Source organism: Capra hircus, chromosome 3 (assembly GCF_001704415.2).
Source record: "Capra hircus breed San Clemente chromosome 3, ASM170441v1, whole genome shotgun sequence".
Taxonomy (NCBI): domain Eukaryota; kingdom Metazoa; phylum Chordata; class Mammalia; order Artiodactyla; family Bovidae; genus Capra; species Capra hircus.
This window is the reverse complement of record NC_030810.1, coordinates 45,943,762-45,958,916: the sequence shown is the minus strand read 5'-3', so window position 1 is coordinate 45,958,916 and position 15,155 is coordinate 45,943,762. Positions and strand designations below refer to the sequence as shown.

Sequence of the window (15,155 nt, the reverse complement as noted above, 5' to 3'; positions counted from 1 at the left end):
AAATCAAAGTGCTCAATCAGTATAATAATCAAAAGTTTCATAAAGAACTTCATAAAAGTTAATCTAAATTGCAATGAGGGAAAACAAAAATTTCCAAGTGAGTAAATGAGAAGAGAACAAATTATGAACACATTCCTATCTTTTCATGACTTGTATTCTGACTTTGCAACACTGATGTGGTAGTGGCTTCCTACGAAACTAGTCTTTACTTTGAACATCATAAAATGAGAAATTCTTTGATGGGCAAGGGGCTAATGCAGTGACCTTTTATATCTCTCATTAACAAGTTTACATAAGAAAAAATTCACTACAATATAACAGTTGGTTATCTCCTGTTGTTGAAATGCAAACTAAAATCTAATGAAGCAAATTCTTGAATTATGAAAGGAGCTCAGAGTTCAAGGATATTAAATTACCTGTGAGTTCAAGTTTGCTCCAGGAAGCCCAAGTGCAGCAAGGGCAGGATCAAGGGTAGGAGCTCCCAAAGCAGCCAATGGAACAGCGCCAATCTGTGAAATTTCAAATTGTATTTATTTAAAATTTTGTTTCTATGTCTTATACTGCCAGGTTGGCAGAATATGTCAACGTTTTTTTTCCTCTAAAGGGTCGGATGACTACTAGTTGAAGTTTATAAACTGTGGGATCTCCTCCCCTCAACTAAGTGTGTATATCTTAAGTTTATTCCTTAGGGCTTCCCTGGTGGCTCACATGGTAAAGAATCTGCCTGCAATGTGGGAGAGCCAGGTTCCATCCCTGGGGTGGGTTGATCCCCTGGAGAAGGGAATGGCAACCCACTCCAATATTCCTGCCTAGAGAATCCCATGGACAGAGGAGCCTGGTGGACTACAGTCCATGAGGTCACAAAGGATCTGACATGACTTAGCAACTCTTACTTACATTTCTTACCACAGCAGTAGTGGCTCTTTCTATACCTGAGTTATATATATTCATTAAGAGTTCTCTAGTAATTTCCTGTTGTATGTTCTTAGTCTCTCAGTCGTGCCTGACTCTTCGCAACCCCATGGACTGTAACCCACCAGGCTCCTCTGTCCATGGGATTCTCCAGATAAGAATAGTGAAGTGGGTAGCCATTCCCTTCTCCAGGGGATCATCCCGAGGTCTCCTGCGTTGCAGGAGGATTCTCTACTTTCTGAGCCACTAGGAATTCCTCATAATTAGTCAATTTAACGCACACAAACAATGCAAAATCTTCAACTTTGCAGGCAGTTTGAGCCTCTTCACAAGCACTGTCCTTGAAGTTCTCCTAGTTTCATTATTACTTATTAAGTATAGGCAGCAAACATACTGTAATTTAACCGATCACTGAGTTAAAATCCTGTTCATACAGTTGATCCTTGAGCAACATGGGGGCTAGGAGTGCGACTCTTCATGTAGTCGACCTGTAACTTCAGTCAGCTCTCCATTATCGACTGGCCCACATTTTGATTCAACCAATCTTGGGTGTGTAGTACTATAATACGTATTCAAAGTGAAAGCGTTAGTCGCTCAGTTGTGTCTGACTCTCTGCAACCTCATGGACTATAGCCCACTTCGCTCCTCTGTCCATGGAATTCTCCAGGCACGAATACTGGAGTGGAGTGGGTAGCTATTCCCTTCTCCAGGGGATCTTCCCGACCTAGTGATCAAACCTGGATCTCTGACATCGCAGGTAGATTCTTTACTGTCCGAGCCACCAGGAAAGCCATGTAGTAGTTAAAAAGAAATCCTCATATAAATGGAGCAAACAGTTCAAACTCATGTTGTTCAAAGATTAACTATTATAAAATTGGCTTATTATACAATTTTATACATCACAGGTACCTATGAATTACCTAGATCTTCAAATTCATCTTCACATTATCTACCTAATGTAAACCCCAAGAGTAAAAGATGAAAGGGTATGGGAAAAGAAAAAAAAAAGTCTTAACTTCACACCTTAATTTTCTCAGTTCAGATGAACATACTAAACAACATCTGCAACAGAAATATGCCTCATGACTTATGGGCTATTTTGAGAGTCAGTGACAAAATGATAAGATATATATTATTTTTGAGAATGTCCTTAAAATGTAAACTACCACTTTAATACTTATGATTATAATACAACAGCATTTTACAATACTCTGACCATGTGACAATAGTCTGTGAAGTGGAATCACACAGGACTCAAAAAAGGCACAAATACATTCAGATTTATCCACCATTCTGTGTTCCTTTCCACGCTTTAAGAATTCAATAGAACTAATACCTGGGTAAGTGGGTTAGGAGTAGGCAGGAGTCCACCACCAGGCAGAAGACCTGCCACTGCATTAGCTGGTGCCAACAGAGACAAAGCCTTAGTCTCATCAGGAATAACTCCTGCAGAGAAACACCCATGCATTAGAACACACTCTTCTGCAAGACAGAAAACACACAAAAACACCCAGAAAATGTCTCCCTGATACACCACCTGAGTTTGTTGAAAGTACTTATGTTCGCTAAAATATAAAGCTTGATTTCTATGATTATTTATCATTAATTTTATGTCAGAATGAAACTTCAATGTGTGAAAATTTGTTTCCTTTTTCTCTACAAATGGTTAAGTTTCTAGAGTAAAAAAAAAATAGCACAATACACACTACTTTTTTGTTAACACTGCCAAGATTTCATCACCTGTACTCGATTTTTAAGTCATGAACCAAACGTAAGCAAGCACAGTCGGTTCTCCAGGGGTGTGCTCTCAACTTTCAAAAGCTGTTTTATGAACAACGACTCGTGTCGGCTGCTTCACTATAAAGCACACAGAAAAATCAAGATACACAAGACAAAAAAAGTTTGATTTAGGGGTTAATAATATGGTACAGTTACTATGATTTTCTTTTACACCTACCATACAATTTTGTAAAAATTAAGAGAAAAAAGTATGTAAAGGAAATATTCTGTTGAATCAAGAGTAGGGCTTTTGCTGACTCATGAAAATGAATATGAATGTTTCTGAAGGTCTCTGAATACACACAGGATGTGTGTGGGAGTGAGTGAGAGGGAAAGAGAAAGAGAAAAAGTAAAACATGGCACATTCCTTACCTGTACAGTAAAATGCTTTATGTTCCAATATGTGCCATGCTAACCATACCAAAAAATGCTGCTATATAGTGTCAGTTCAAAAGCTAACTTAGCCAAACTCCTAAAGCCAAAAACAACATGTATGTCTGTTTTTAAAGCCTAATCTGTGTATTCAGATAAAATCTAAGGGTCCTGAGACAAATATTTATGTAGACAATTTAAATTCTATCCAACAGCAAAAGCCCTATACAGATGGATTAATCTGTTAATGTGCCCAAGCCCCCAAAATGAGAGTTCAATAATACAATTAAACTACATATTTGCAAATACCAGTAGTATTTCTGTAATACATATTAAGAAACTGCATCTCATCATAAAACATACAATATGTACAGGGCACTTAAGAGAAACTGGATAAGCTGCAGAAGAAAACTGTTGGGTGGTATTTTCAGCAGGGCCTGGTATATAGTTCAGGCTGAACCAGGGAAAAGAACTGTAAAACACAACAACAAAAAAGAAAAACCACTGTTAAATAAAGGTAATGGTTCCTTCCACCTAAACTGAGAAGTGCCGATAATATAAAACAAATGTATACTACACAGCACTGTTATCTTGCTTGTGTCAGAGCTGTCATCAATTTAGATACCAAGAGTTATGGAGGGGGGGAGAAGGGAGAAGATTTAGATATAGGGCATTAATGCATCATTATTAACAAACCTACAAAGATTATGGGATAATTTTGCATGCAAAATTATGTCTCAAGAGGATAATATTAAGTATCAACATCTTGCTAAAATTAGTGCATTTGCAACATTTCTGGCAAACTAAAATCCTCTTGAATTTATAGTGAGACACCGGATAGAAGATCTGCATCCATTAAAAAAAAAAGTCATGCATCTGATCCTCTGATTAAAAAAAGACTATTTAAAAATAAAACTACAATTTAAAAATAGCAATGAGGCCCCTCACCAGTTAATTTTCATGCGTCAAGAGTATTTTTTTTACTGCTGCTTTGATAGAACCATGAAATACTGCATGAATGTGTAGAAACGAAAGAAAAAGAAACAGACAAAAGAAACAAACATTAACCAAGGAACCTAAATAGTCCCCAAATCCATTATTATTAAGAGTTCCTTCCAAATTCAGCTATCTCAGTTTTATCGGTTAAACACTATTCCTTACCGTAGACTGTGTCTATTGCTCTAAAACACTGACCGAGAAGCAACGGCATAATTTAAGAGCTAAAACCAGGGTGAATGGTGACAAAAGGGTTGAGTACATCAGTTATTTAGTGGAGGCAACATTAATACAGCATACCATACCAGTAATTACCAGTAATATACTAATAGATTCTGTAACTAAATAGTTCTGTAATTCTAATAATGTACTCCCTAAATATCTGTTTCAAAACAAATGAAAAAAAATTACTACGGTCTAAAAATATTTATGAAATCTTGTTATATGATATACTGTATTATGTTCAGGGCTTGGGAACTATGACATAATATTTGGCCAAAAAGAATTTTTAAAATTATAAGGCTAACTAGTGTTTTGCAAATTACTCACATGATTTGACCCTTGTTCCAAAAGCTATATTCTACATTTACTTATCCTACATTTGAATTCTGTAAATTTTCTCTTGATGGTTAAGTCATCCTACAACAGGCACACTGACAGAAATTGCTTAATCAAAACACACTCACAAGTTTATCACTACATATATATATATATATATATATATACACTTTAAAACCTTAAAACTGGGCTCATACACTTTAATAGCATGGAGACAGATTTACTGTTATATAGCATGCCTTAATTTATCCATGAATGCAATTTAATTTCTTTAGAAAACCACAGAGGAAATTTTTCTAAGTTTTAAGGATGAGACATTTCACAATTTTTACAAGGAATGGTTTTAAATGTTCACATCAGTATTCAAAGATAGCAACTAAAGTTAACAGTATCTAGATTCTGCTTCCACTGACCAGTTCATTAAGGAAAGGGGAAAGCATTTATACCCTGGTCAGCATATGTTAATAAAATCCAGTAATTTTAACATATTTCAGTGATTTCTTTCACTAAATTTATAGTTACCAAAAAGCAAATAAAGTAGCAGTACACTGGGAACAAGCTAAGTAAAAAGTATGTCTTAGAAAATTTCACAAAGTGGAATAAAGATAGTGTTGTCTTGTCACAGTGGCTTTTTAAGATCCAAAAACCCTGCTCATTATTTTTCTGCCAAATTACTTTAACAGCCTAAAATGTAAAAAGAGAGAAAATGTAGTTAACAAATGGTTACACCAGGAAAACACTTGGGGGACTTGAGTGCTTGCTGGCCTTTAGTTAATGTCTAGAATCCCCTGTAGCTGCAGAGGACCCACTGTTTTTCAGTCATCTGGAAGAGTTTTGCATTTGCCTTCTCCACTACAAAAATCACACACACAAATAACAGAGAGAAGAATTTATTATTTAGAGATATTCTAGAAAATATAGCAAGAATGAACAAGAAAATCTGGCATAAAACAAAACACCCAGTGCCCATTTGGCACCTAAGCTATAGGAAATATTGAACTTCATAAAAACCAAAATCATTGCGACCCTTGGTATACTGAAATTCAATGTGGGATGTATTTTTTAAAGTTATTGGTAAGAAGAATCACTAAGAGAAATCACTATGGAAATAAAACCAACCTGGTCACATTTATTCAAAATAGAAACATCATCATGCATTTATTTGAAGGTTTCTGTGTAAATGTTCATGAAGTGAACCATTTACCTTCAGGACTTTTATATAAAACAATATTAAATTAACTAAGTAGATGTATCTTAAGGAATTACGATTAGGGAAGTGGTTTTAATGAACTTAAAATGTTTTAAAGTAATGCAAAAGGTTAAATATCTTATAAAAACAAATCAGATTTTGAATTTTAAGTTAGGAAGCCTTCATGTAAAAACTATGGACCACAGTATAACAAGGGTTTCAAAATGTTAATAGCTTAGATTTTTTAACATGCTACTAATGCTCACTCTAAAACTACACTGAGGTAGATGGTCATCATAGGATGCCCACATAGGTAGTTAAACAAAGCACAAACCTTCTGCATATGGTACGACTATCAAAGCTCTGTCAACGAATACAGTGTTTGTCAGATGCTGTGCCACAACTGCTGAGTCCGGATCATGGAACTTAACAAAGCAGACTCGGGAGGAGACTGGTAAAGGCGAATCACTAAAAAATACACAGATAACATAAAGAAGAGGAAATTATAAGCAAAAACACAAATGAATGACTCACAAATACTTGCATTCAAAAGTGTAAGAGGCAGAGAAATACATAACTGCACACATATTAACCAGTTCAAAAATACATGGCGTTTTTCAACCAAGTACTATCCATAGAACTGACTATAGAAAATTACACCCAGAACAATCACTGTTTAAATTCATAATGCATCAAGTTAAAAAGTTTGAAACCAGTCTCAGAGTCTGAACAGATCACAAAAATGTCAACATTTATTTCATAATATCAATACCAGGCATTTAAAAATACAAATAGCAAGTAATTAGTTTTGGCTTGGAAAACTTTTCATTACATATGGCTAACTTTTTAAGACTTAAAAACAAAAATTTTCCATTTCAGGGACAAAAGAGTATTATGGTCAAGTACATCTATTTGACAATCAATGAGTTTTCTTGACCTGTCTACTAAATGCCCTGTCCTCCTTCATCTATAGCTGATTAAAACTCCCAGGCATTATAAATAGTTAAGGGTCTCTCAGGGCAGTTTCACACAGAGAAAAAAATTAAGCACTCACGGGAATACTGCTACCCCCAACTATTACCCAAAATTTCAATTAACAGAAAGTCACTTTCCCTGGCAACTTGTTAATGTAAAACAAAAAGCAGCTAAGGTCCAAGCAACAATCGCTCTAAGCAAGATAAGATTAGGAAGGGAGCAGAGTTGTTTTTTAAAAATATGAGACAGTTAAATTTCTGCCATTAAACTTTTGTGGAAGGAAAGATTAAATAAGGTAGGTTTCTCTGCTCTCTAACACCAAACCATAAGCTATCTGAAAATCAGTGAACTAAAGTAATCACATTATCCCAGGTTTATATTATAATCTTCAAAGTGGGGTTGGGGTCGGGGGGGGGACTACAATTAGAAGTACTGAATGATGCCATCTTTAATTTTCCCTGATGATTTTAATATGCACCCAGTATAAAGAACCACTGCTTTAACAAGCCAATTATATCTTGAGACTCAATAAAGAAGAGAGAAATCCTGTAATACTTTTGAATTATTAGAATGGGGTAATTGTCAACTTTTCTAAGTAAATGAGATTTCAATATATGCATAAAAACTGGATTACATCAGGTTGTTCACACTAAGAGTTTCAGATTAAGTTTTGTTGAAAAGAAATATTTTCTTATAATTTGGGCACAATATGAAAAAAAAAACTTTTTACCAACATCAATCTATAATCTGAGAATTCTAACCTCCTAGAATGTAAGTTTTCTTAAAGGCGTTGCCCTTGTTAGCACAGATGCTAATCTAGGTTCAAAGCAAAGCTGTCAATGTTATGTACTGAAATGGATTTAAGCCATACTGCTAGAGAAGTTTACTGGAAAATGTTTTTTTTTGGAAAGGATACAATTTTTTTTTTAATGTGAAGCATCACTGTTCTGAAATTTTAAAATGCTACACCCAGTATATTGAAAATAAAGCTTTTTCATCATTAGTACTAGAGCTACATAGCTCTTCCTATTTCTGACAGCCACATTTTTACAACTAAAATAAAAAGCTCTTTAAATGCTATCATTTTATGTTCTAAAGTGTAAGCATTTCTTAAAAAGTGACCCTACTATACATCTCTACCAATGACCCAATTTTGTTCCTATTTGCAGGGCAGGTAGAGATGCAGACATAGGGAAGGGACATGTAGACGTGGGTGGGGACAGTGGGATCAACTGGGAGAGTACGACTGACATATATACACTACCAGGTGTAAAACAGCTAGTAGGAAGCTGCTGTATAGCACAGGAGCTCAGTTCGGTGCTCTGTGACAACCCAGATGGGTGGAATGGAGATCCAAGGAGGAGTGGGTATATATATACACATAGTTGACTCACTTTGTTGTACATCAGAAATTAACACAACACTGTGAAGCAATTAAAAAAAAATGACCTCTACTATTTCTTTGACACCTTCTATTGTCATCTAACTGAAAGAAAATATAACTATCAAATATTAGGTTAAAGAATATAAACAATCAAGTGTTCTAAAAAACTAGGAAAGTATGCCTACATGCCTCCAATATATTTCCATTTAGTGATCTTAAATGTTCACATTTTTTTCTACCCACTCATGTACGTGTAACATTATTTGACTACTCTATTATACCTATAAGTGGTGGTGAGGTAAAGATAAAACATGAACAATTTAAATATTATGGGAAAGTACAGTAAGAACGCAGAAGGGCAAATAATTCATCTCTCCTCACTTTAAACTGTCGTGTAAAACCACTGCCATTTGGTCCTGCAATTTATACTGTCACATTTTCTCAGTTAAAATCAATAAAAGAGACGTTAAGAACTGACATCGGAAATTAATTTTCCCACCCTAGGATTTTGTGCAAGTACCACTGCTAAAAATATGACTGTTAAGAATTAAACATAATTTACCTTTAAGAATATCCTTACCTTTAAGAATTAATATAGAAGAGGCAGTGCAGTTGAAAAGAACTGAGGAACAAGATAGGGAAAAGGAAGCCTTGTGTGATGCTTTCACCATCTAAGAGTGGTGGTGGTATAGTGTCTAGTTTCTTACAGTGACCTCTGAGGCTTGTTTCAGAATCTTCTGGGATGCACACATAAAATTCAGATGATGTTTTCCACCTCAAGCCCACTGAATGTGAGAATCCTTTTCAGAGGAAGGCTCTGATTCTTAACAAGATCCTTAGCTGATATTCATGACTGATAAAGCAGAAATTCTGGTCTGGGTCAGTTCTTTCAACCTCATCTTAATATTGAGCTAACCATTTCAGAGCAGAGAATTTTGAGCTTATAAACAAATTTACCTCTTAAGCCCCACAAAATAGCAAGTCTGTGACAAAATTAACTCTGTTGACCTCACATCCTCTTTCCTTCATGTGTCTCATTTAGTTCTAAAAAAACCAGTAAATTGTTGCATTTAGTTTTAAACATAAATTTTATATTTTTAAATTAAAAAATTTTTAAAAGAAATTATGTTCTCTCCCTTACCTAACTATACTAAGTTACTTATATGATCCTGAAAGTATCTCTTTCTGGTCCCTGAGAAGTTAGTAATAGATTTATCTGCAGTGTAACAGAAGTCTTCAGTTATTGAGTAACTGACATATGCTTCTCAAGGATCATTACCTGATAAGCACTCCAGTGACTTTCTCCACTGATACCCCACTAAAATCAAACATTTGAAGAATACCTATTAGGTGTAAAAGAATGATTCCACTCACAAGTTGCTTGGCTTTGAGGAAATCATGATGAAGTGGTAGAAAAGAATCACATTAGGTTTCAAATACTAGTTCTGACACTGATAGAAATCTATGTGAATTTCAGTTCACTCATTTGTAAAACAGGATACAAGGCTTAGTTCCTCTGTATATATAAGGCTATCATACTGAAAGAGGGATAAAATACTACTTTATGAAGACAGGTCATACCACTGCATGGAATTCTAAGTTGGCAATTTCTGGCTTAAAAGAACCAAGAAATAGGTGGATTTGATAACAAAATAAGGGGAGACACCTTCTTGAGGTTCTCAGTGAAATGTTTATGATCCCAGGAATTTTCCCCACAAACAGGAATTTGGGGCTAAAATTAGAATTTCAGTAGGTGTGGGTCGGAACTCAGTCACATAATACTTTAAAACGGCCCCTCAAGTGATGTTGATGACCCCAAGGAACCTTATTCTAGAAGACAGAGGAGTTAAAACTTGTCAGTTGGTGAACAGCTCTACAGAGAAAAAGCAATTAAATTGAATGGAGAAGACAGGGAGCGGTTGCATTTTTATTAAGCGTGAATCGGTGACATTTGAACAACAAAAAGAAAGCAAGCACGTCAGAGTTCCAGGTGGATACGAACACCTTCTGGGAGAAACACACACCCATTTAAAAAAAAAAAGAAATCAAGCAACAAATATATTTACAATCAATAAAATTTCAAGTTAAGTCATTTAATCTTATTCTATGAGTAAGAGTAAATTTTTGGAGTACTTCTGGAAAGATGAACCCCTTTTAGACTACTAGGACTCCATAGCACATTATCTGTGACAAGCTACTACTGAAAACTGTGGGGAGCTTAAAGAAACCGTCAATAATTTATTTCCAAATTGTGCAGGTCGGCTTATCTATTAAGACTTAAATTAGTAAAAAAAAAAAAAAAAAAACACAAAGAAACACCTTTATGTTCATATACATATAATATTAAATGAACAACAGGATCTACATTCACACTATTCAATTTGTAAAGGCCACTAAAGTAATGTAAAATTCACTACATTATAACCTTACATATTTTCAGAAAAGAAAATGATCTGTACATGGGCACATATATGAAGGAGTCAGAGCAAAAATGTGTCAATATTTATTCTTCCCAATGTAGGAAAAAAATCCTCTTAATGCATAGCACCCCAGACATCAAGTTACCTGGAACACACAACTCTCCTGGTTAGGATGGAACCATTCCATTGACTACAAATCAAAAAGCCAGTCTGTTCTATCATGACCCCCTTGAGACAACAGACAAGGTAACATCCCACACTTGTCATCTTTTTATGAAAGTATCATAAAAAGAACATTTTCACAAGAAAACCATTTCATAGTCAGCAACTCTTAAAAAAAATTCTTAATGACCTGTGGGACTGGAAATAATTTTCTTATAAATAAGTCCACCATCTCATACAACTTTCAGAAATAACATGATTACAATCAAGTAATCAATAATAATCAGATGTGTCACTTTCATTTCCTGCCATTTTACCATTTATTAATACTACTAACGATAAAAGGAATGTTGGGAGAAACTAACAGTAAAACATCCATTTCCCTAAGTTCTTATTATGAAAGCCATTTGTCCTTCATTGTCAAAGTAAATACCTGTTTAAAATAACTTCAACAAAAAGTTTGTTCCTAGAATTCTACACTTCATGTAAATTAACTCTAAACCTCCCTCCATACCTATAGTACTTACTCCCAAATTAAAGACAATACAGCACTTGAGAACACTATTATCTGAAAATACTTGTAATAAATACCGACTGCGGTATGATCAACTTAGACAAGCGCACAGACTTATCATGCCCAGGTTATTAATGATTTATTACATCCACAACAGTGGATTCTTTGAGGATTCCAGTCTCCTGTTTAGTACTTAAGCGGCATCATAAAAAACTTATGGTACAGCTGGAACTGAATACCCACTGATAGTAAAATCTGAATTTTCACTCTTCCCAAAGAGCACTGGACTGTTTTTATTACTTCAAATTTCTGCTCTAGTATTTATCACATCTTGTTATAGCTTTTTTTTTACAATTATTGCACTCATTTAACACATCTGTGATAAAAATAAGAAATGTAAGACAACAGGATAAAAACAAAAACCCGTACACCCCAAATTAAAAAAATTAACGTTCTAAAAAATTCCTTCTGAAGAATAATTCTAGAATATAAAAAATGTGTACGTTATTTAAACAAAGGAAAATATGAGGTTTCAGCTGTAACTCTTCTCATTTTAAAAAGTACTAAGTCTCACTGTGGAAAAGGAAATGGCAACCCACTCCAGTATTCTTGCCTGGAAAATCCCATGGACTGAGGAGCCTGATAGGCTACAGACCATTGGGTCGCAAAGAGTCGGACACGACTGAGCGACTTCACTTCAAGCTCACTGAATGTCTGTCAGAGTATTAACTGAATTATGTTAAATAGGCCAGAATCATTTAACAATATCGTGCAGTTAGCGAACAGTTTATAAAATTCAATATCAAAATAACACAGAAATGAAAATTTTTGTTACTTTTCAAAGAATTCAAACGCTTTTTTTTTTTTTTTGGAGAAATTAACCTATACAAAATACATAAAATGGAGTCTGTCTTGCTTTTAAGGGCCCCAAGAACGACCACGCAGGCACAATTTAAAGAGAAAAAGAAAAAAAAACAACCAAGATTAGAAGCCAGTTGTCTCCTAAACCCCCAAACCCTGGCTCTGCCTCTGTGCATCAGTAGCAGGCCTAATGCAGATTTCCTTCATAAGTAAACCCAACAGCCAACCTCAACCGAAGCAGCCTGGCCCAGGGAGGCACAGACAAGGGCCTGCAGGAAATGGTGTGGGTAGGCCCAGGCTGGGGAGGAGTTAGCAAAAACCGTGATGGTGGACGATACTCACTCAGGCGGGAAGAGGCGCAGTTCGTCGATCTTGCCTAGGAAACCGAAGAGGGTCCGCATCTGCTCAGAGCTAGCGCTCGGGGAGACATTAGTCACCTGGATTACCTCGGTGCCGCCGCCTCCGCCGCCGCCGCCTCCGCCCCCCGGCCCGCCGCTGGGGCCCGGGCCCGCAGTGCTGGGGACGATGGTAGTGTTGCTCATGGCGCTGCTCGCGTTCTCGCTCCTGCTTTAACACACCAAACACACAACAAACAGTGAGAGGGAGGGGGAAGAGGAACCATTCGCCGGAAAAGGCACAGGACGGTGTCCGAAGCTACAGCTGCTCCTGCTGCCGTCGCCGCCGTTTCTCCGCCCCGCCGCTCGCCGCGGGGAAAGAAGAGAACGCGCGAGTTCGAGACCACGAGAAAACAAACGGCCGCCCCCACCTCGCCTCCAACCACCTCACTCGCGGCCCGAGCTTCCCACAGTGCCTTGCGGCGCACGAGTGCGTCACCGTCGGCTCCGCCCTCTGCCGGCACAGCAAGCCATGCTCGCAACCGGAAAATACGCGAGAAGGGGCTGCTGTCTAGTGAAAGGCCTTATCTTCATCCCTCTTCGCTCCTTTCCCCCCACTCCCAGAAAGAGGAGAAAGGTGGAAGGCATTAACTTCTTTCTCTCTCTTTTTTTTTAAAGCACGCCTCCACTCCCCGGCAAAAACTGCACACTTAAGCAACTATTCTTATTTAAAATGCCCACGGTATTTCTTTGTACAGAGTATCTTCTACAGATCTGGTCAGCTACTAATGAAATTTAACCCTAGCTATCAAGAGTTTCCTCCCCACTCCTATAACATTTTCTCTTTACCATACACACATCCTTGTAATACTAAATTTGCAACGAATTTGCTTTGGCACTAAAATCTTAAGAAAAAGATATATTGATGTTACACTCACTAGTGCTTTAACAAATTCACTTTTTTAAAGAATATTTTACAGAACCCAAATATGTTCAAGTATGTTATCTAAAATTTCTACAGAACTTCCTTTACATGCATTTCTTGCTTAAAATAATTTTGATCATAAAAGATCCTTGCCTAATTTTAATAATTTTGATCATAAAAAGATCCTTGCCTAATTTTTCAACCTCATGTGAACTATTCTCCCACTTTCATCCAGTGTTATCTAAAGACTTGCAGTTCCCCAAACCTGACAAAATCTTTTACTTCGCTGTGCCTTTCCACAAGTTATTAATGACCTCCCTCATTTTATCCGTTATCCTTCATAAGGCTTTCCTCACCTCACTGCCACAACTTCCTCAAGCAGACTTAGAGTTTCCTTCTCTCCACTCAAGGACAGAGGCACAAAAATATTTGTTATATTGACATGTATTCCCCTGCCAAAAGCTCCCGAGTTTCCTGGGTCAGTTTAGGATCTAGCACAATGTCTGTCACACAGCCAATGCCAATAGATGTGTTGAACACACCCACAAGTAAGTGTCATTTACTCTGACAATTGTTAATTACTTGATCCTAAATACTCCTGGAGGCCAAAATCTGAGGACTCACAGATTATTTTTGTTAGTAAATACTTCTATGGAATAATGCAACTGAGAGTGCGATTTGTGAGAGATTAGAAACTAAAGTTATTGAGATTTGGATGTAAAGCCAACTGGCTAGGTTTACTTACCAGTTAAGCCATTTCTCCTAGCTCTTATACAAAGGGAATGGTAAGTTGACCATAAGTCTGGCAAAATTACTAATTACAACTAATTGCACATTATTCATTAATGTCTATCTGTTAATATAAAACATGTCAAGTAACTTTCTTATTTTGAATAGTACATATGTAACTGCCAAATACAGAGTCTTGTTTGTAAAGTTAATCAGTGTATCAGTACCTACAAAACGGAGGCTGCCACAGTGACCTGGTCCATGAAACAAACCTAAACCTACGTCTGCCTGCACTTAGAGGAAATACCTGTTAAGGAAAACTAACATACAAATTCGCAATCTTCCAATTCAGTTTTAGCTAGCTTTCTTTGTCCTAGAAAATAAGACCTGCTAGCTTATGAGGAAATTCTCCACCTCTTGACCAATATCTCTTCTCATCCCTATAAAACTCCCTCTTGCCCAGAATCCCTTGGGAAGAGCGCTCCACACCTGTCAGGCACTGTATTCCCCCAATCCATGGACTGTTTTTCCTTGAATAAATGGCATTAAACTCCTTACTAAATTGTTTCAGTTTTGTCACCTGACAAGTTTAACTCTCATTAGAAGGGGCTACCATGTACCAAGGCATGCTACAATGTTCTATGACAAAAGGACCAATAAATACAAGGGCTGGGTTCAGGGTTTTCCTTTTGTTTTTGTTTTTTAATGTTAACATCTTTTTATTCTTTGCGGTGGAGCGGTGGATACACAGAAATCTTTTCTATTATTCCACAGTTTTCTGTATGTTTGACACATTATGTAATTAAAATTACACATTCAGGTCAAAAAAAGCCACACAAACCATATAGTTCTGTGCTAAGATAAATCTTTTAAATCATCAGAAGCCAGGTTATACATAAAAACTTACTGGATATACAGATGGACGGTGCTTCCAGATGGCGAAACAGAGTGCCAAAAAAGAATCATTCAAATAAGGAGGATTCCTGAGTATTTTATTTTCAAATTATCTAGCAGCTAAAAATAATACTGAACTTAGAGCCAGAA

The 15,155-nt window shown here is 36.5% G+C and overlaps 1 protein-coding gene across 9 annotated transcripts in view; it reads right to left on the bottom strand.

Annotated features, from left to right (window-relative positions):
- Positions 1-15,155, bottom strand: part of SRSF11 (serine and arginine rich splicing factor 11) — a 50,117-nt gene that overhangs the window by 23,035 nt on the left and 11,927 nt on the right. For 3 of the 9 annotated variants that reach the window (XM_018045459.1, XM_018045446.1, XM_018045469.1), the window contains exons 2-5: positions 12,465-12,686; positions 6,141-6,274; positions 2,249-2,358; positions 417-509 (exon numbers count right to left, since the gene is read on the bottom strand). In XM_018045459.1, coding sequence (XP_017900948.1) covers positions 417-509; positions 2,249-2,358; positions 6,141-6,274; positions 12,465-12,664 — 537 coding nt within the window. In that variant the 5' untranslated portion in view covers positions 12,665-12,686. Of the gene's footprint in view, positions 1-416; positions 510-2,248; positions 2,359-6,140; positions 6,275-12,464; positions 12,926-15,155 lie in introns of those variants that run through there. The other 6 variants (XM_018045463.1, XM_018045450.1, XM_018045442.1 and 3 more) reach the window with 4 other exon arrangements.